Source organism: Podarcis liolepis (assembly GCF_965112155.1).
Source record: "Podarcis liolepis genome assembly, chromosome: 10".
Lineage (NCBI taxonomy): Eukaryota > Metazoa > Chordata > Lepidosauria > Squamata > Lacertidae > Podarcis > Podarcis liolepis.
In genome coordinates, this window is record NC_139562.1 from 28,215,412 (window position 1) to 28,231,031 (window position 15,620).

The following is a 15,620-nucleotide window of genomic DNA, read 5'->3' on the forward strand; positions in this document are numbered from 1 at the left end:
CCTTTGACACTTTTGTCATCCAAGGGTCTAACTGCCACCCCATATAGTCTCCTGCTACTAATGTACTGGAATAACTTATTGGTTTTGATCTTCATGTTTTTAGCAATATGCTCTTCCTTACTGCCTGCTTGCACTTTGTTTCCCCAAGCCTGTGTTACTTTTTGTTCTCGTTTGGACAAGACCTCCGTATTTTGAAGGAAGTCTTTTTGCCTCTACTATTTTTTGACTCTTCTCGTTAACTATGTTGACATTCTGGTGGCTCTTACGACATCTTTCCTGATCTGCAATATACACTCCAGCTGAATGTCTAATATTGTGATTTTAAACAACCCTCAATCATTTGGGAATGCTTTGACCCACATTATACTCGCTTTCGCAATATTTAAACTGCAATCAGGCAAAGCCATGCATGCCAAAATTTAAGTCACTGGATAAGTAATAGCCAGGTGAAATAACAGTCAAAGTCTCTTTCAATAGGTTTATTTTGGCTTAGAATTACAGGAAAACATATGATAATAAGAAAATAAAAGTCTAACTTCCACTCTTACGGGATTTAGTCTGTGATTGCTAAACATCTGATTAGTTCCAGGCACAAAGAAATGAAACAAGCTAAACGTTATCACACTCAGAGGTGCCTCATACCAATGAATGAAAGGTTTCCACCCTCTCTTTGTAGAGTCGGTGAAAGGCATTTGCCATGATGTGAAAAGGGGCTTCATAGTTTTCCATCTCTTTCTGTAAAGATAGAAAATAAATATATAATGACAGATGAGGAAAAACTCGTTTAATTACTTCAAGAAACAACAATTGCAGGAAATAACAATTGCTGGAAACAAGCTAAATTATAGAAAGACAACGACATAATCCAGTGCCTCCTCTATCTGAAAATGAAAGCAATTATTTCTCTACATCCGATTATATAGACACTCACTACTGATATCTCGCAATATTCTAGGCCATTGGTTTCTGCCCAGTCTTTAGCTTGTTTTTGTTCCACAACTCGCCTATCGATCAAATCGGTCTTATTGCCCACTAGCACACCTACAAAAAACAAAAGGAAGAAGAAAAGAAGCATTGAATGATTAACAATGGTACTATAAAATCTAGCAAGTTAACAGGTAAAAGAGACAGGAAAATGTGTTGTTTGACAAGGTAATGGAAAGAAACATCACAAGGGAGTCACATGGCATATGTATTTCCCAAATTTGTTTCAGATACTGACTGAATAAAAGAAAGGCATTCTAACAGCTTGGAACTGAGATGCTGATGTCTGTCAGAACTCATGTGCGGGAGTTACAGGCACAAAGTATATATGCAAAAATATTCAGTTTCCTACCTGGAATATGTATTCTGGAGGCTTGGGTCCTCAGCTTCTCAAGCCATTTGGCAGAGTTATTGAAAGACTGTTCATTGGTAACATCATATACAATACACAGGGCATTGGGCTGTTCCCACTGTGCAACAAGAGGAAAACACTGTCAGTTCTGTTGAAACAGATGTTGTCAATAGTCAGTACAGCCCTGGAGACTTCATAAAAAAATGGTACATAAGGAGCATCAGAAAACCAGAGCTAGAAAAGAAAGTCTGATAGACAAGGATTCCGTCATCTATGGAAATATCACTGGCATTCAAAGGAAAGGTACATTGCTGTGTTTCAGCCAAATTCTTATCCAAAGCCTCAAAAAAGCACTTTCAAGGATGGAAAATTTGGGTGTGTGTTGTGGTGCAGCAGTAGCTGATCATATTCCATGAAAAGACCATAGTATAAACTCATAATAAAGTCTAAAAACCATCCCAAATGAAGATATAACATTGGGAAAGACAAAGAAAGAGATTACAGTTTATACTTTTCTCTGGCAAATTCAGCAAGGTACCATGCCGATGCCCACTTCGTGAATCAGTGTAACTGCCCCAGTGTTTTAAAAACTAGGAAAGCTACCAAACACGTAAGAACAAAGCAAGTTTAAGTTGAAGATCTATTAGGGAAACATAAAAAGGTCTTCCTTGTCAGGGATAACCAACACTGTGCTCTCCAGATGCTTCTGGACTCCAACCCTGATCAGTCCCAGCCAGCACAATGGTCAGGGATGATGGGAGCTGACGTCCAACAACCTCTGGGGGCACCAGGCTATCCCTACTCTATGCAAATATGCTCTCTGCACAATAAGATCCATGGGATTTCAATTTACAAAGCAGGAGTGCACAGCCAAATTAAGGCATAACTATTTTCTGTGAAACAGTCCCAAAATATGCATTCTTGTTTAAGTGTCTTGCTGGATCAGACAAAGGCCTGTGTTAATTATCTGAAAGAATTCAAATAACCAGAAGGCATTAGTTGGTCCACCTGACCTCCCAATAACTTTTATGCATGGGAAAAATCCCCCCCCCCCCGTGACGATCCATCCAGTTGTTAGGAAAAAGGAAGACAGGAAAGAATGATTACTCCCAGTTCTTATGCAAACTTTAATTAGTTTGTGGAGGCCAGGGGTGCTTCAGAACTTATTGTTGAATGAAAACTCTTATATTCTACTTGCCAGTTTCTCTAGCATTTCAGAAAAGATTTCTTTCCCTGCTGAGTCAAAGAGGAAGAGTTCCTGAAAGCAAAAGCAAAAACAATGTGTAGCCATGAAACCTTCCCTACTAAGTAAACAGTTTTTAACTGCTACCTCACTTCAGGCACAGCAATGATCACAATCTTAATAATTAATAATAATACATGTAACCCACAGAGCTATAGAAATGAATTAACTATTATATTTTTAAATACAGAAGAAAACACACCATAGCCCATGGTAATCCAGCTTGCAAATATTTCACTGCCCTATCTCACCAAGCAGCCCATGACTAACTCACCAAATGGTGGCAGCAAAGAGCTCTGAGGGATGGGGGAGAGTCAAAGCAGTTGAGATGGTTCGGAAAGCTTGTTCTTTCCTTTCCTATAAAACATTGATTTCTGCTTCTATTCCTAGTATCAACTTATTGCATAGACAAAATGGCAGCTCATATACCAACATAGTTGCATGATTTTATCCCAAAGAGGTAGGGGTCCCAATGGGTATGAAGTTATTGGAACAAATTAGAGAGTCCAAGATGTTGCATTGTCAACATTAATGCTATACAAATAAGTTTTCCTACGTTTGTATAAATTAACTAACAGAATCAGAGTAAGTTAAACAAAGTCATTGAAAAAAATGAGAATTCTAGATAGGCTTTTTAACTTTTTAAAAAAAGCCTATCTGTTTAAATCATAGCTGGGCTCACCACACTATCATTTGTTTCTGGAATGAGTACCGTCTTCACCAGCAATTCTACTCCTGTTGTCTGTCAATCAAAATAAGGTAAACATGTCATAAAGATTCAGAGGAAGCAAGTGTATTTTCATACTATGCTTGCCTAGGGCCAAGAGAATCCTTCAGGCTTTTCAAATCATCATCACAATATAACAAACTAATTTATATGTCATAGAAACACTCAGAATCTGAAAAATGGATGTTTGGGACTAGCCTGGAAAAACAAAACTAGGCTGAAATGAAGGCAGTTGCTCACAGTTATAGAAAGTTTATTTTTGCTGCAGGACTAACTCTGGCTGTAGATTCTTTAGGGTATTTTTCAAACCCCTTTTCAGGCAACAATCTTCATAAGAGAAATAGTACATCCTTCTTTTTCTGCTCACCTAAGGTAAATACAAAAAAGTATGTTTCAACATGAAGACCTACAAGTGCAGAGACCTGATTTGTACAAGTCTTCTCCCTCAAATTGGGTCTCCACACGTGCAGGTCTCTGTATGGGGTGCCTGTTCCACATTTCCTTAGACATATACAGTAGTGGGAAATGGAATGTGATGCACTTTTGCTCCTCCTGCATTTGATCATAATTGGTTGTGTAAGTGTACAAACTGGTCCTAGGTAAATATATCATTGCCACTTTTCTGATGGGAAGTTTTAAATGTAACCAAGATACTTAGCACTATGATTAACATTCAGATCTGTGAAGATCACACCGATGTCTCTCCTCCCCAGTGCTTGTCATTCCATCCAAAAGCTCACCAATGTATAATTTTTCTGAAAATGAGCCCCATCATTGCAGAACATCTGGACCAAGGCACTTTTCCCCACTGCTGGGTCACCTGCACAACAAATAGGAAAAATACTTTTGTTCTAATTTGGCTAAGTCGCTTCCTTCCTCCAATTATATTCTAAGAAATATAATGGACCTGCGGGTATAGAGTGGTATATAAATTCAATAGATAAACAAAAAAAAGGGGGGGGAATGCTAAATAAATAAATAATACTGATGTAAACAATGACCAGTACAATATTATACATTTTATATGCATGCTGAAACCAAAGGATTTAAATACACCTATCTGGGCAAAGGACGCAGGTGGCGCTGTGGGTTAAACCACAGAGCCTAGGGCTTGCCGATCAGAAAGTTGGCGGTTCGAATCCCCACGACAGGGAGAGCTCCCATTGCTCGGTCCCTGCTCCTGCCAACCTAGCAGTTCGAAAACACATCAAAGTGCAAGTAGATAAATAGGTACCGCTCTGGTGGGAAAGTAAACGGCGTTTCCGTGCGCTGCTCTGGTTCGCCAGAAGAGGCTTAGTCATGCTGGTCACATGACCCAGAAGATGTATGCCGGCTCCCTCAGCCAGTAAAGCGAGATGAGCACCAAAATCCCAGAGTCGTCCGCGACTGGACCTAATGGTCAGGGGTCCCTTTACCTTTATCTGGGCAAAGGAACAGGTCCAAGCTAGACATGACATTCATTGTGTGAATGTGATTAAAATCAATGCATGTTTTTAGTGTAAACAGTGGCTGAGGGAAGGCTGAGGAGTCTCTGGACCACAAAGGTGGGGAGGAAAAGTTTTTCTTCCTACCACAGTGCCCACATACCGTAAATTGTTTCTTCAAAGCTGCAATTTACATTTCAAGGGATGCCCCCATCACACCTTGAAATGAAAAGCACACATTTCGAAAGCTGTTTTTTCTTTTTTGTGTGGACTGTAGCAAGGAGCAAAATAATTACCTGCCAGTTCTGTGGCAGCTCAAGATTCTCCAGAACTGCATCTAGCATGGCCCTCAGGCTGTAGGACACCTGTTCTCAATTTTTTGTAAGTACACAAACTCCAAAGATCTGCTGTGGTGCTACTGACCATAGCATGGGACACTACAGAAACTGACTTTCTAGCTTTTTTCTTCACCATCTATCAGGACAGCACTTTTGGTCTACTTATATATTATACTTGCTACAATATAAATATTATTTTGCTTCTTTGAGTTTGCCACAACATTCTTATTATCAATGAATGTTAATCATAACCTTGTCCAGTCTTATGTTCATAATGTGAGCAAGAGTGAAGTTAGGTGATCTACTGTACAGAACACAACAAATGGCATTGTGGAAACATTGCGTAAAGCTGCAACATACTGTACTTCCCAGTATGGAAAAATATTTAATTTCGATCATAACAATATTGTCAGGATTCAGTATCAACATTTTAGGCATCAGAAATGAACAGGAAAAACATGTTAATTCTTCTGCATAAGATGCACGAAACACTCAGATTTCACAACAGTTTCTCTCTGTTTCACACAGGATGCAATTGTTCTGCTAGAGATGCATACGCAGGAGCAACATGCATAAAAAATTCAGTATTTAGGCTCAAATTGAGCAACTATTTCCAAGACTAATTGAAGGAAATTGTGCTTTTCAGGGCGGCTGTCCTGTGTGTGTTTACTCCACTCAAACTTCATACTCTTGCATGGATGCCAGGTAAGACAGGAGCATCCAATGGACATAGCAGAAAAAAATGTGTCCATTATGCATGAGGAGACAACACAGTCAAATTTATACACTTCTGGTTGACTAGGTCACCTTGTAAGGCAATTAGAAAATAAAATTTGTTTAGGCAAATTGAGTATTTTGCATTTATCAATGGTGGTGTAAGGCTTGCTTTTAAAGTAAAAATATGGAATATATTGTTGTGAGGCCCAGAGCAGAGTGCTGATGTAGCTTCAGCAATTATCAAATTGAGACTGAGCTCTATATAGCAGCAGCATACCTATTGCTAGTCCTGCCCTTGGTGGTAGCTGCCTTATCACTTAAAGGCCCCAGCCTGCTCCATTAGTCTTCTGCTCTGGCCTCACCCACCTTGTGGGGGCCTCTGCAATGGAGTCCTCTAGACTGAAGATAGCAGTGCTACATCCTTAGGCAAGAAGGGCATTGGCACCAATTGACTGCCCACCTATGAGGCAGGATGAAGCAGCAGAAGTCCCTGGGTTGGTACCCTCATGGACACCCTGCCTGTTCTGCCGCCTCCATCACCAGTGGAGAAGCAGTGCTGGCACTGGTTCCCATTTCCAGTGAGATCTCGCTGAAATCTCGCAACATCTCACAGAGCACAAAGGGATCTTGAGAATCATGCTGATGCTGGCCCTTCTACGCTTGTGGAGGAGTGGCACTTCTCATTTCGCCTCAAGCGGGACACACCAGTCCTGCTTGGAAGAGCTTTTGGGGGATTAGCCCTGCATGGCCTCCCCCTTCAGAGTCTGCCCTCATCCCCTGAAAAAGCGTAATCTGATTCTAGGGTCATGACACTTCTAAGATTCTAAAGAAACATCCCATAATGCTAAGCATGCGATAAAACCACAACATCTTTCAATAATCTTGGTATTTTCTGTTCTATTTGGGAAACTTGCTTGTCTAAAAGCTGATCTAACCCGAACACTTTACTCCTAAAGCCTACAGTGGCTCCTGATCTGCAGTTTTTTAAACCAACCAACCAACCAACCAACGGTCAACATGCTTTCTGGCAAATCAAGGTAAGTTCAAACTGCCAGTTACAGTTCATTTCTATATAACAGGGATGTCCAACAGGTAGATCGTGATCTACTGGTAGATCGCAGGGGGTATGTGGTAGATTGTGGGACCCCCCGGATAACTGGGTTTTTTTTTAAAAAAAAAAGCTCAACAACTTTGGTAGATCACTGCCAGTTATTTTATAGCGGGAATAGATCTCAGTCTCTTGAAAGTTGGACATGCCTGTTATATAACATGGAACTGGAACAATCTCTTCCTTTCACCATTGCTTTCTTTTATAGGTTTGCAAAGAAAGCCTTTGCCCCCTTCAAAGGAGGACCTGTTGCAGACTAATTGTCATTTTCAACAACTAGAATCATTTATTGATCGATTTATATGCCACCAACCGATGCAAGAAAGTTTGCCACACGAGAGACAAAACATTCACATCACAAAACCAAAATTAGATGTGACTGATAGAAATCAGCGATGCCCTGGAGAGCTTATGTTTGACATTGGAGGGTCAAACTGGTCTCAGAGCAATAGAATAATTAGATAGCAGGTGTGCAGTGCTATTTTCTCTTTGTGTGTTTTCGCTTTTTGAAGAGCAACTCCTCCTACCTGGTGTGCTCCTGTGCTTCCCTTTCTACAGGGCACAAAATTAACCCAAGGCATATATACTCTTTACTATATATATATATATATATATATATATATATATATATATATCTCCCAATCCTAACCATGTCGATTTAGGAAGGAATTCTCAAGAGATTTCTAGAGCGGGGCGGGAATGATTTAAAAGCAACGGTTTCCTGTTAGGCTGCGTTGCTATAAAAGCAACCGAACACCTTAACCGCATCCTTAGATTGCGGGCGCTTGTTCAGAGGCAGCAATGCTCTTTTCCTCCCCTCTGAGACGAGGACGTGCCTTGGCCCGGGAGGAACTCTCAGGTCCCTGTACACGAAGTGCGATTTGTAGCGATGCTGCCAAGGCGGCCAGTTTCGGAACTCACCTGCCACGATGCACTTGGCAGCCAGCTTCACCATGGCCTGCGCTACCCCTTCACCACAGGAGAGGATTTTGTGGGGAAAGGGGAGAGGAAGAGGCCGGCGCTTATGGAGGGGATGGTTGTGTAGGCATCGAGGGGCTGGAATTAAGGCAGGCGGGGAAAGGGAACCCTGAGGTTGGGCCTAGCGGGGAGGGAGGGAGAGCCGCCCTGAGAGGCCTTGGCTACCGGGTCCCCCCCCAAACCCAGGTTCCAACTTAAACCACGCTCTTCCGCCTCTCGCGGAAAAAACGACTCCAGTCCTCTCCTAGCAACAGGACACGAGAACGTCCGCGCTTCCCCCGCCCTCCCCCACCTGCAATCCTATTGGCCGACGCTCCCCGTTCTCGGAAGATGCGATTGGTTTCGCGTTGCGCCCGCCTACATTTCCGTTTGGCTGTTCCCTCTCTCGTCCTTTCCGCCCTTTTCGTCGATGCCCTCGGTTCATTAGTTCTCAGCATGTGCCGATCAGAAAGAACTCTAGGCGCCTATTGGCTCAGTTTGTGCTCAATCATTTGAAGTTGTCCAGGGCCGCCAACCGCGATGACGCCCCTGCCCGAGGAAAGCGATGAAGTCATTCAAAGCAACAATTTTGCGTGCGTGGACCGTCTTCTTCTACCCGGTGATTTATGATCCGCCAAACGAGGTTATTTTATGATTGGATGAGCCCGGGCGGGCTGTACCACTGGGACGGAATCATGCTCTTTTCGTTGTCAATTCTCTAGGGACGCCGGGAATGACCACGGTTAAACTGTCTTCGGATAATCCCGATTCGGTGACGACTTTCCGTTAGGATTCTGCGAGGCAGCACGCGGGTTCACTTCCCAAGTCAATCCCTAAACACCCCCACCCGCCCATCAACAGTGGTCCTTCCCACGCCGCTATGTGGCTCCTATGTACTTTCTGTGTTTATGGAGGCTCCACGCAAGGTTAACTGAGTTTTCCGCGTCTGCGCAGACCGACGCTGGCCCTGTCTCTTCCCCACCCCCACACGTCGCCCCTCCTTTGGGAGAGAGCGGGGAAGGGTTGCGCGCGCTGCAGGGGGTTCGAACCATCTCCAACGGTCACTGGCGTCGCGCGCTTTTTGACCTTCCTCCGGCGGCCCTTCCTTCATCGTTTACGGGCAGCCGTACTTCAACGTCTGTGTAACCCCGGCCCCAGCTCGGGGATGAGTGGTGTCCACTCTTGCTCAACCATAGGAGAGGGGCCTCTCCTCGCGAATTCCCGAGGAATTCAACGAGTTGAACCTTTCCTTCCCTGAGGGCAAAAGGAAGGCGGGATGGGGAGCAGACAGAGGGGAGAGTAGCTGCTGCTTCCCCACCCCTTGACCCCGAAAACGGGGAAGAAATGGAAGGGAAGGGCGGAGAACAGGCGCCAGCCAGTAATTCAGTTAATCGCAACAGCTGACATTGCTCCAGAGCTGGAAAGGCCGTTCACTTTTTGGAATTCATTGTGTGTCAATACCGCCTTTCTTTTACGGTGGCATAGGCCCCACTGGTTTACATCTTCACACTATTACTGTTGAAGTGATAATGGCTAGCCCAGGTGTTCCCAATACAGTGCCCAGGGCTGGCCTACCTAGGTGGCAAGGTGAGGTGAGCGCCTCAGGTGCCAGGATCCACAGGGGCAGCTGATCCTGGTGTTGATCTCTCCCCCCCCCCGCCTTGTTCCTGATGTAGATCTTCCCTCACCCCTTCTTCCCTGGCAGGTAGAGGGGTGCCAGTTGGGGGTCCGCCTCAGGTGCCAAAATGCCTTAGGCCAGCCCTCGTAACACACTCTGACTTGGTGCCTGTAGCCCCTGTCCCTCCAATTTTAATTTTTTTTGGGGGGGAAGTGTTTGGTTATGGGCTTGCCTGTTTTTCTGTTTTATTTGGGGTATGTAAGTGTTGCTGTTTTGCCTGCTGCATGTAGCATTGTGAGCACTGCCAGATTTTCATCCGAAAAGGTTGGGCACTTCTGAACTAACCCATGGCCACCACACAAGCTTTGTGTTTTAGTGTCAATCTGAATCTGGCAGCCTCGTGATTGTGCTCCTATAACAGTTGTGGGCAGGATTCTTGCATTGCAGGGGATTGGACTAGATCAGGCTTAGGCAAACTCCGGCCCTCCAGATGTTTGGGACTACAATTCCCATCATCCCTGGCCACTGGTCCTGTTAGCTAGGAATGATGGGAATTGTAGTCCCAAACATCTGGAGGGCTGGAGTTTGCCTGTGCCTGGACTAGATGACCCTTGTGGTCCCTTCCAACTCTGCAGTTCTATGATTCTATACTACACCACACTGGCTCAGCATCAGGACTCAAAAGCTCTTAAGGATTTGTTACATTCATAAGAATGCAGAAGCCCTGTGGGATCAATCCAGCATTCCAACAGTATTCAACCAGATGCTTCCATGGGACATGGAGGTTCCATTAGACATCATAAGTGCTAGCCATTTGCCAGACCTATGTGACTTTTAAAATACCCTCTAAGTCAGTGGCCATTGGCACACCTTATGGCAGGAAATTCCTTACAGTGTGTTATATGCTCCCCTTTTAATTTAGAACCCTCTCCATCTGTAGGTTGAGCTCAGGTGGAGTAACAATATATTAATCACACAATCTTCCAGTTAAAGCATAATTGCAGTCTTGTGCATGTCTACTCAATGGTGAGTCCCATTTCATTCAATGGTGGTCACTCCCAAGTAAATGGATTGGATTAGTGCTTTAATGTTGTTCTGTCCCTGGCCACCAAAAGCCAATGTGAATTCAATGACATACATCTAAATGTGAAGCACTATACAGGAGGTAATACCAGTAAACAACAAGAATATCCCTTCTTCCCCACAAAGGAAGCATTGGCTAGAGCATAGGGGTTGAAGGCAGGCTTGAGAACCTTCACTTTTAATAAATGCAGTGGCTACAGTATTTCCATTCAAGAGGGCATATTGAAAGGAATGAAGGAGAGTAAATGCTTATCCCCTTCATGGATTACTGCCTTGCCGTGGCGAAGGGGCTTGAATAACTCAGAGAAGCTATGAGCTATGCCGTGCAGGGCCACCCAAGATGGACAGGTCATAGTGGAGAGTTTTGACCAAACGTGATCCACCTGGAGCAGGAACCGGCAAGCCACTCCAGTATCCCTGCCAAGAAAAGTCCATGGACAAAGACAACAGGCATATAAAAGTTATGACGCTGGAAGATGAGCCCCTCAGGTCGGAAGGCGTCCAACATTCTACTGAGGAAGAGCGGAGGACAAGTACAAGTAGATTCAGAGCTGATGAAGCGGCTGGGTCAAAGCCGAAAGGACGCTCAGTTGCGGATATGCCTGGAAGCGAAAGGAAAGTCCAATGCTGTAAAGAAAAATATTGCATAGGAACCTGGAATGTAAGAACCATGAACCTTGGTAAGTTGGATGTGGTCAAAAATGAGATGGCAAGAATAAATATTGACATCCTGGGCATCAGTGAACTAAAATGGATGGGAATGGGCGAATTCAGTTCAGATGACCATCACATCTACTGCTGTGGGCAAGAATCCCGTAAAAGAAATGGAGTGGCCCTCATAGTCAACAAAAGAGTGACAAAAGCTGTACTGGGATACAATCTCAAAAATGATAGATCTCGATACGAATCCAAGGCAGACCTTTTAACATCACAGTAATCCAAGTTTATGCACCAACCACTGGTGCTGAAGAAACTGAAATTGACCAATTCTATGAAGACTTACAACACCTTATAGAAATGACACCAAAGAAGGATGTTCTTCTCATTATAGGGGATTGGAATGCTAAAGTAGGGAGTCAAGAGATAAAAGGAACAACTGGCAAGTTTGGCCTTGGAGTTCAAAATGAAGCAGGGCAAAGGCTGGAGTTCTGCCAAGAGAACAAGCTGGCCATCACAAACACTCTTTTCCAACAACACAAGAGATGACTCTACACATGGACATCACCAGATGGGCAACATCGAAATCAGATTGATTATATTCTCTGCAGCCAAAGATGGAGAAGCTCTATACAGTCAGCAAAAACAAGACCTGGAGCTGACTGTGGCTCAGATCATCAGCTTCTTATAGCAAAATTCAAGCTTAAACTGAAGAAAGTAGGAAAAATCACTGGGCTGGTAAGATACAATCTAAGTCAAATCCCTTATGAATACACAGTGGAAGTGAGGAACAGGTTTAAGGATTTAGATTTGGTGGACAGAGTACCTGAAGAACTATGGATGGAGGCTTGTAACATTATACAAGAGGCAGCAACTAAAACCATCCCAATGAAAAGGAAATGCAAGAAAGCAAAGTGGCTGTCCAATGAGGCCTTACAAATAGCGGGGGAGAGAAGGCAAGCAAAATGCGAGGGAGATAGTGAAAGATACAGGAAATTGAATGCAGATTTCCAAAAAATAGCAAGGAGAGACAAGAAGGCCTTCTTAAACGAGCAATGCAAAGAAATAGAGGAAAACAATAGAATGGGAAAAACCAGAGATCTGTTCAAGAAAATTGGAGATATGAAAGGAACATTTCGTACAAATATTTCCATAATAAAAGACAAAAGTGGAAAGGAACTAACAGAAGCAGAAGACATCAAGAAGAGGTGGCAAGAATACACAGAGGAACTATACCAGAAAGAAATGGATGTCTCGTATACCCCAGGTAGTGTGGTTGCTGACCTTGAGCCAGACATCCTGGAGAGTGAAGTCAAATGGGCCTAAGAAAGCATTGCTAATAACAAGGCCAGTGGAAATGATGATATTCCAGCTGAACTATTTAAAATTTTAAAAGATGATGCTGTTAAGGTGCTACACACAATATGCCAGCAAATTTGGAAAACTCAGCAGTGGCCAGAGGATTGGAGAAGATCAGTCTATATCCCAATCCCAAAGAAGGGAAGTGCCAAAGAATGCTCCAACTACTGAACAATTGCACTCATTTCACACGCTAGCAAGGTTATGCTTAAAATTCTACAAGGCAGGCTTAAGCAGTATGTGGACCGAGAACTCCCAGAAGTGCAAGCTGGATTTAGAAGAGGCAGAGGAACCAGAGGCCAAATTGCAAACATGCGCTAGATTATGGAGAAAGCTAGAGAGTTCCAGAAAGACATCTACTTCTGCTTCATTGACTATGCAAAAGCCTTTGACTGTGTCGACCACAGCAAACTATGGCAAGTTCTTAAAGAAATAGGAGTGCCTGATCATCTCATCTGTCTCCTGATAAATCTATGTGGGATAAGAAGCTACAGTTAGAACTGGATATGGAACAACTGATTGGTTCAAAATTGGGAAAGGAGTACGGCAAGGCTGTATATTGTCCCCCTGCTTATTTAACTTATATGCAAAATTCATCATGCGAAAGGCTGGGCTGGATGAATCCCAAACCGGAATTAAGATCGCCGGAAGAAATATCAACAACCTCAGATATGCAGATGACACAACCTTGATGGCAGAAAGTGAGGAGGAATTAAAGAACCTTTTAATGAAGGTGAAAGAGGAGAGTTCAAAATATGGTCTGAAGCTCAACATCATAAAAACCGAAGATCATTGCCACTGGTCCCATCACCTCCTGGCAAATAGAAGGGGAAGAAATGGAGGCACTGAGAGATTTTACTTTCTTGGGCTCCATGATCACTGCAGATGGTGACAGCAGCCACGAAATTAAAAGACGCCTGCTCCTTGGGAGAAAGGCGATGGCAAACCTAGACAGCATCTTAAAAAGCAGAGACATCACCTTACCAACAAAGGTCCGTATAGTTAAAGCCATGGCTTTCCCAGTAGTGATGTATGGAAGTGAGAGCTGGACCATCAAGAAGGCTGATCGCCGGAGAATTGATGCTTTTGAATTATAGTGCTGGAGGAGACTCTTGAGAGACCCATGGACTGCAAGAAGATCAAACGTATCCATTCTTAAGGAAATCAGCCCTGAGTGCTCACTGGAAGGACAGATCCTGAAGCTGAGGCTCCAATACTTTGGCCACCTCATGAGAAGAGAAGACTCCCTGGAAAAGACCCTGATGTTGGGAAAAATGGAGGGCACAAGGAGAAGGGGATGACAGAGGACGAGATGCTTGGATAGTGTTCTCGAAGCTACAAACATGAGTCTGAACAAACTGCGGGAGGCAGTGGAAGACAGGAGTGCCTGGCATTCTCTGGTCCATGGGGTCACGAAGAGTCAGACACGACTAAACAACAACAACAAATGCTTGTTTAAAGCAGACTTTTTCTAATGACAGTACTGGTAAAGAAGTCAAATTACAACTGATTAGTATAAATGGGCTTTTAAACACAGTGGCTCTGGACAGGATGCGGGCAAAACAGGTAGATAGGAATTGGATCATAGAAAACAACATGATGGGACAGTGTGGAAGCACCCATTAGGATAGAGCCTCCTCTGTAGTGGTGCATTGACTGGAATTCCTGCCCTGTGGAGGTGCAGATGGCCACTATATTCAAACAAACAAACAAACAAAACTTTCATTTTCAGTCTTACCAATTAAAAATTGTCCTCAGTGATTAAAATCCAGCCCCACTGATTATCAACTAAAATTAGGTGGAACTAAATGCTACCAAGGAAACGTAATGGCTGACAGGCATTTGTAGGGAGGGGAAGTGATAGTTGGAGGAAGATTTTCTCCTGTTCCCTGCAGATTGTCTTCTGCATACACACTTAATGATTGTATTTAAAGGATTTCCCCATCACTTGGACTCTGAAACCAGAAGTGAGTCTAGCGAGTGTGGAAATTTATTGAGGTTCACATTTGCAGGGAGAAATCACGGTTCAGGAGAAATAAGTATCTCCCCCACCGCCAAGGAATAAACCTGCCCTCTAAAGCTGTGCAGCCTGATCCTATCTGTATATTCAGAAGTCTGCACAGTGAGGCTTATGCACAAGTAAGTATTCACAGAATTGCAGCCTTGCAATGCAATCCTCTGCATGTTTACTCAGGAGTAAATCTGATTGAGTTTAATGAGATTCCCTTCTAACTGAGCTGGGAAGCTTTTCAGCCTGAGGACTACATTCCCTTATGGTTATTTTATGGGAGTTGCTTGCTGATAATGGTGGGAGTCAGAGATAAAAATGGTGTAGCAATTAATGTAACAACATTGGAAAGATTTCAACACATATCCATCAATGCAGATAAAAACAATCTAGCCAGGAACAAAGTACGTTGGTGAGAGGCTTGTCCTGGGGAGGGGGCATGGAGAGCTACACTTGGTCCCTGGGCCTGAAGTTCCCCATCCTTGGTATATAAGATTGCAGTCTTAGTAATTCCCTAATTAAAACATGCAGCCCTGTTTAAACTGCTGAGATGTGGGAAATTATGCAGTTTGCCAGAGCTCCCTATTCTTTCACTTGGTTCCTTTGTCCACTCTTCCACCCTCTGCTGTGGTGCAAAACTGAATCTTGCTTGCTATTGCAGGATTGGGAGAAGGTAGATGAAGGAACTGTCATGACTGCATTTTTCTTCTTATGCACTGTTAAAGGTGTGTTTGTGTGTGTGTGTGTGTGTGTGTGTGTATGACAACTCTGGGTTGTATCCAACTGTGTTTTACTCAGAATAGATCCACTGAAATGAATGGACCTAAGTTAGCTGTGCTCATTCATTCTAATAGATCATACTTATCTACTCTTAAGTATGATTAAAGTTAATACTACCATCTGTATTATGACCCAGCAATCTTAACATTTAGTTCTTTGTATTTATTTATAAAATTTCAACCTCGCCTTCAGACATATAAGCCCAATTCAGACACAGCAGCTCTGGTCTGACAGCCATGGTTTAAGACTCCCTCCATGCTAATTA

At 43.5% G+C, this 15,620-nt stretch overlaps 1 protein-coding gene across 6 annotated transcripts; it reads right to left on the minus strand.

Moving 5' to 3' along the window:
- Positions 1 to 464: 464 nt before the first annotated feature.
- Positions 465 to 8,428, minus strand: IFT27 (intraflagellar transport 27). 6 transcript variants are annotated; one of them, XM_083464297.1, is made up of 7 exons: positions 8,164 to 8,427; positions 4,047 to 4,126; positions 3,262 to 3,321; positions 2,535 to 2,594; positions 1,337 to 1,454; positions 932 to 1,041; positions 465 to 735 (listed from the first exon to the last, which is right to left on the minus strand). In XM_083464297.1, the coding sequence occupies exons 1-7, from the start codon at positions 8,306 to 8,308 to the stop codon at positions 637 to 639; spliced, it is 672 nt and encodes a 223-aa protein (XP_083320423.1). In that variant the 5' UTR covers positions 8,309 to 8,427; the 3' UTR covers positions 465 to 636. The 6 variants fall into 6 exon arrangements, with proteins under 6 accessions (XP_083320423.1, XP_083320425.1, XP_083320426.1 ...); XM_083464299.1 differs by having other exon boundaries at positions 8,233 to 8,425; XM_083464300.1 differs by having other exon boundaries at positions 7,815 to 8,173.
- Between the last annotated feature and the right edge of the window lie 7,192 nt (positions 8,429 to 15,620).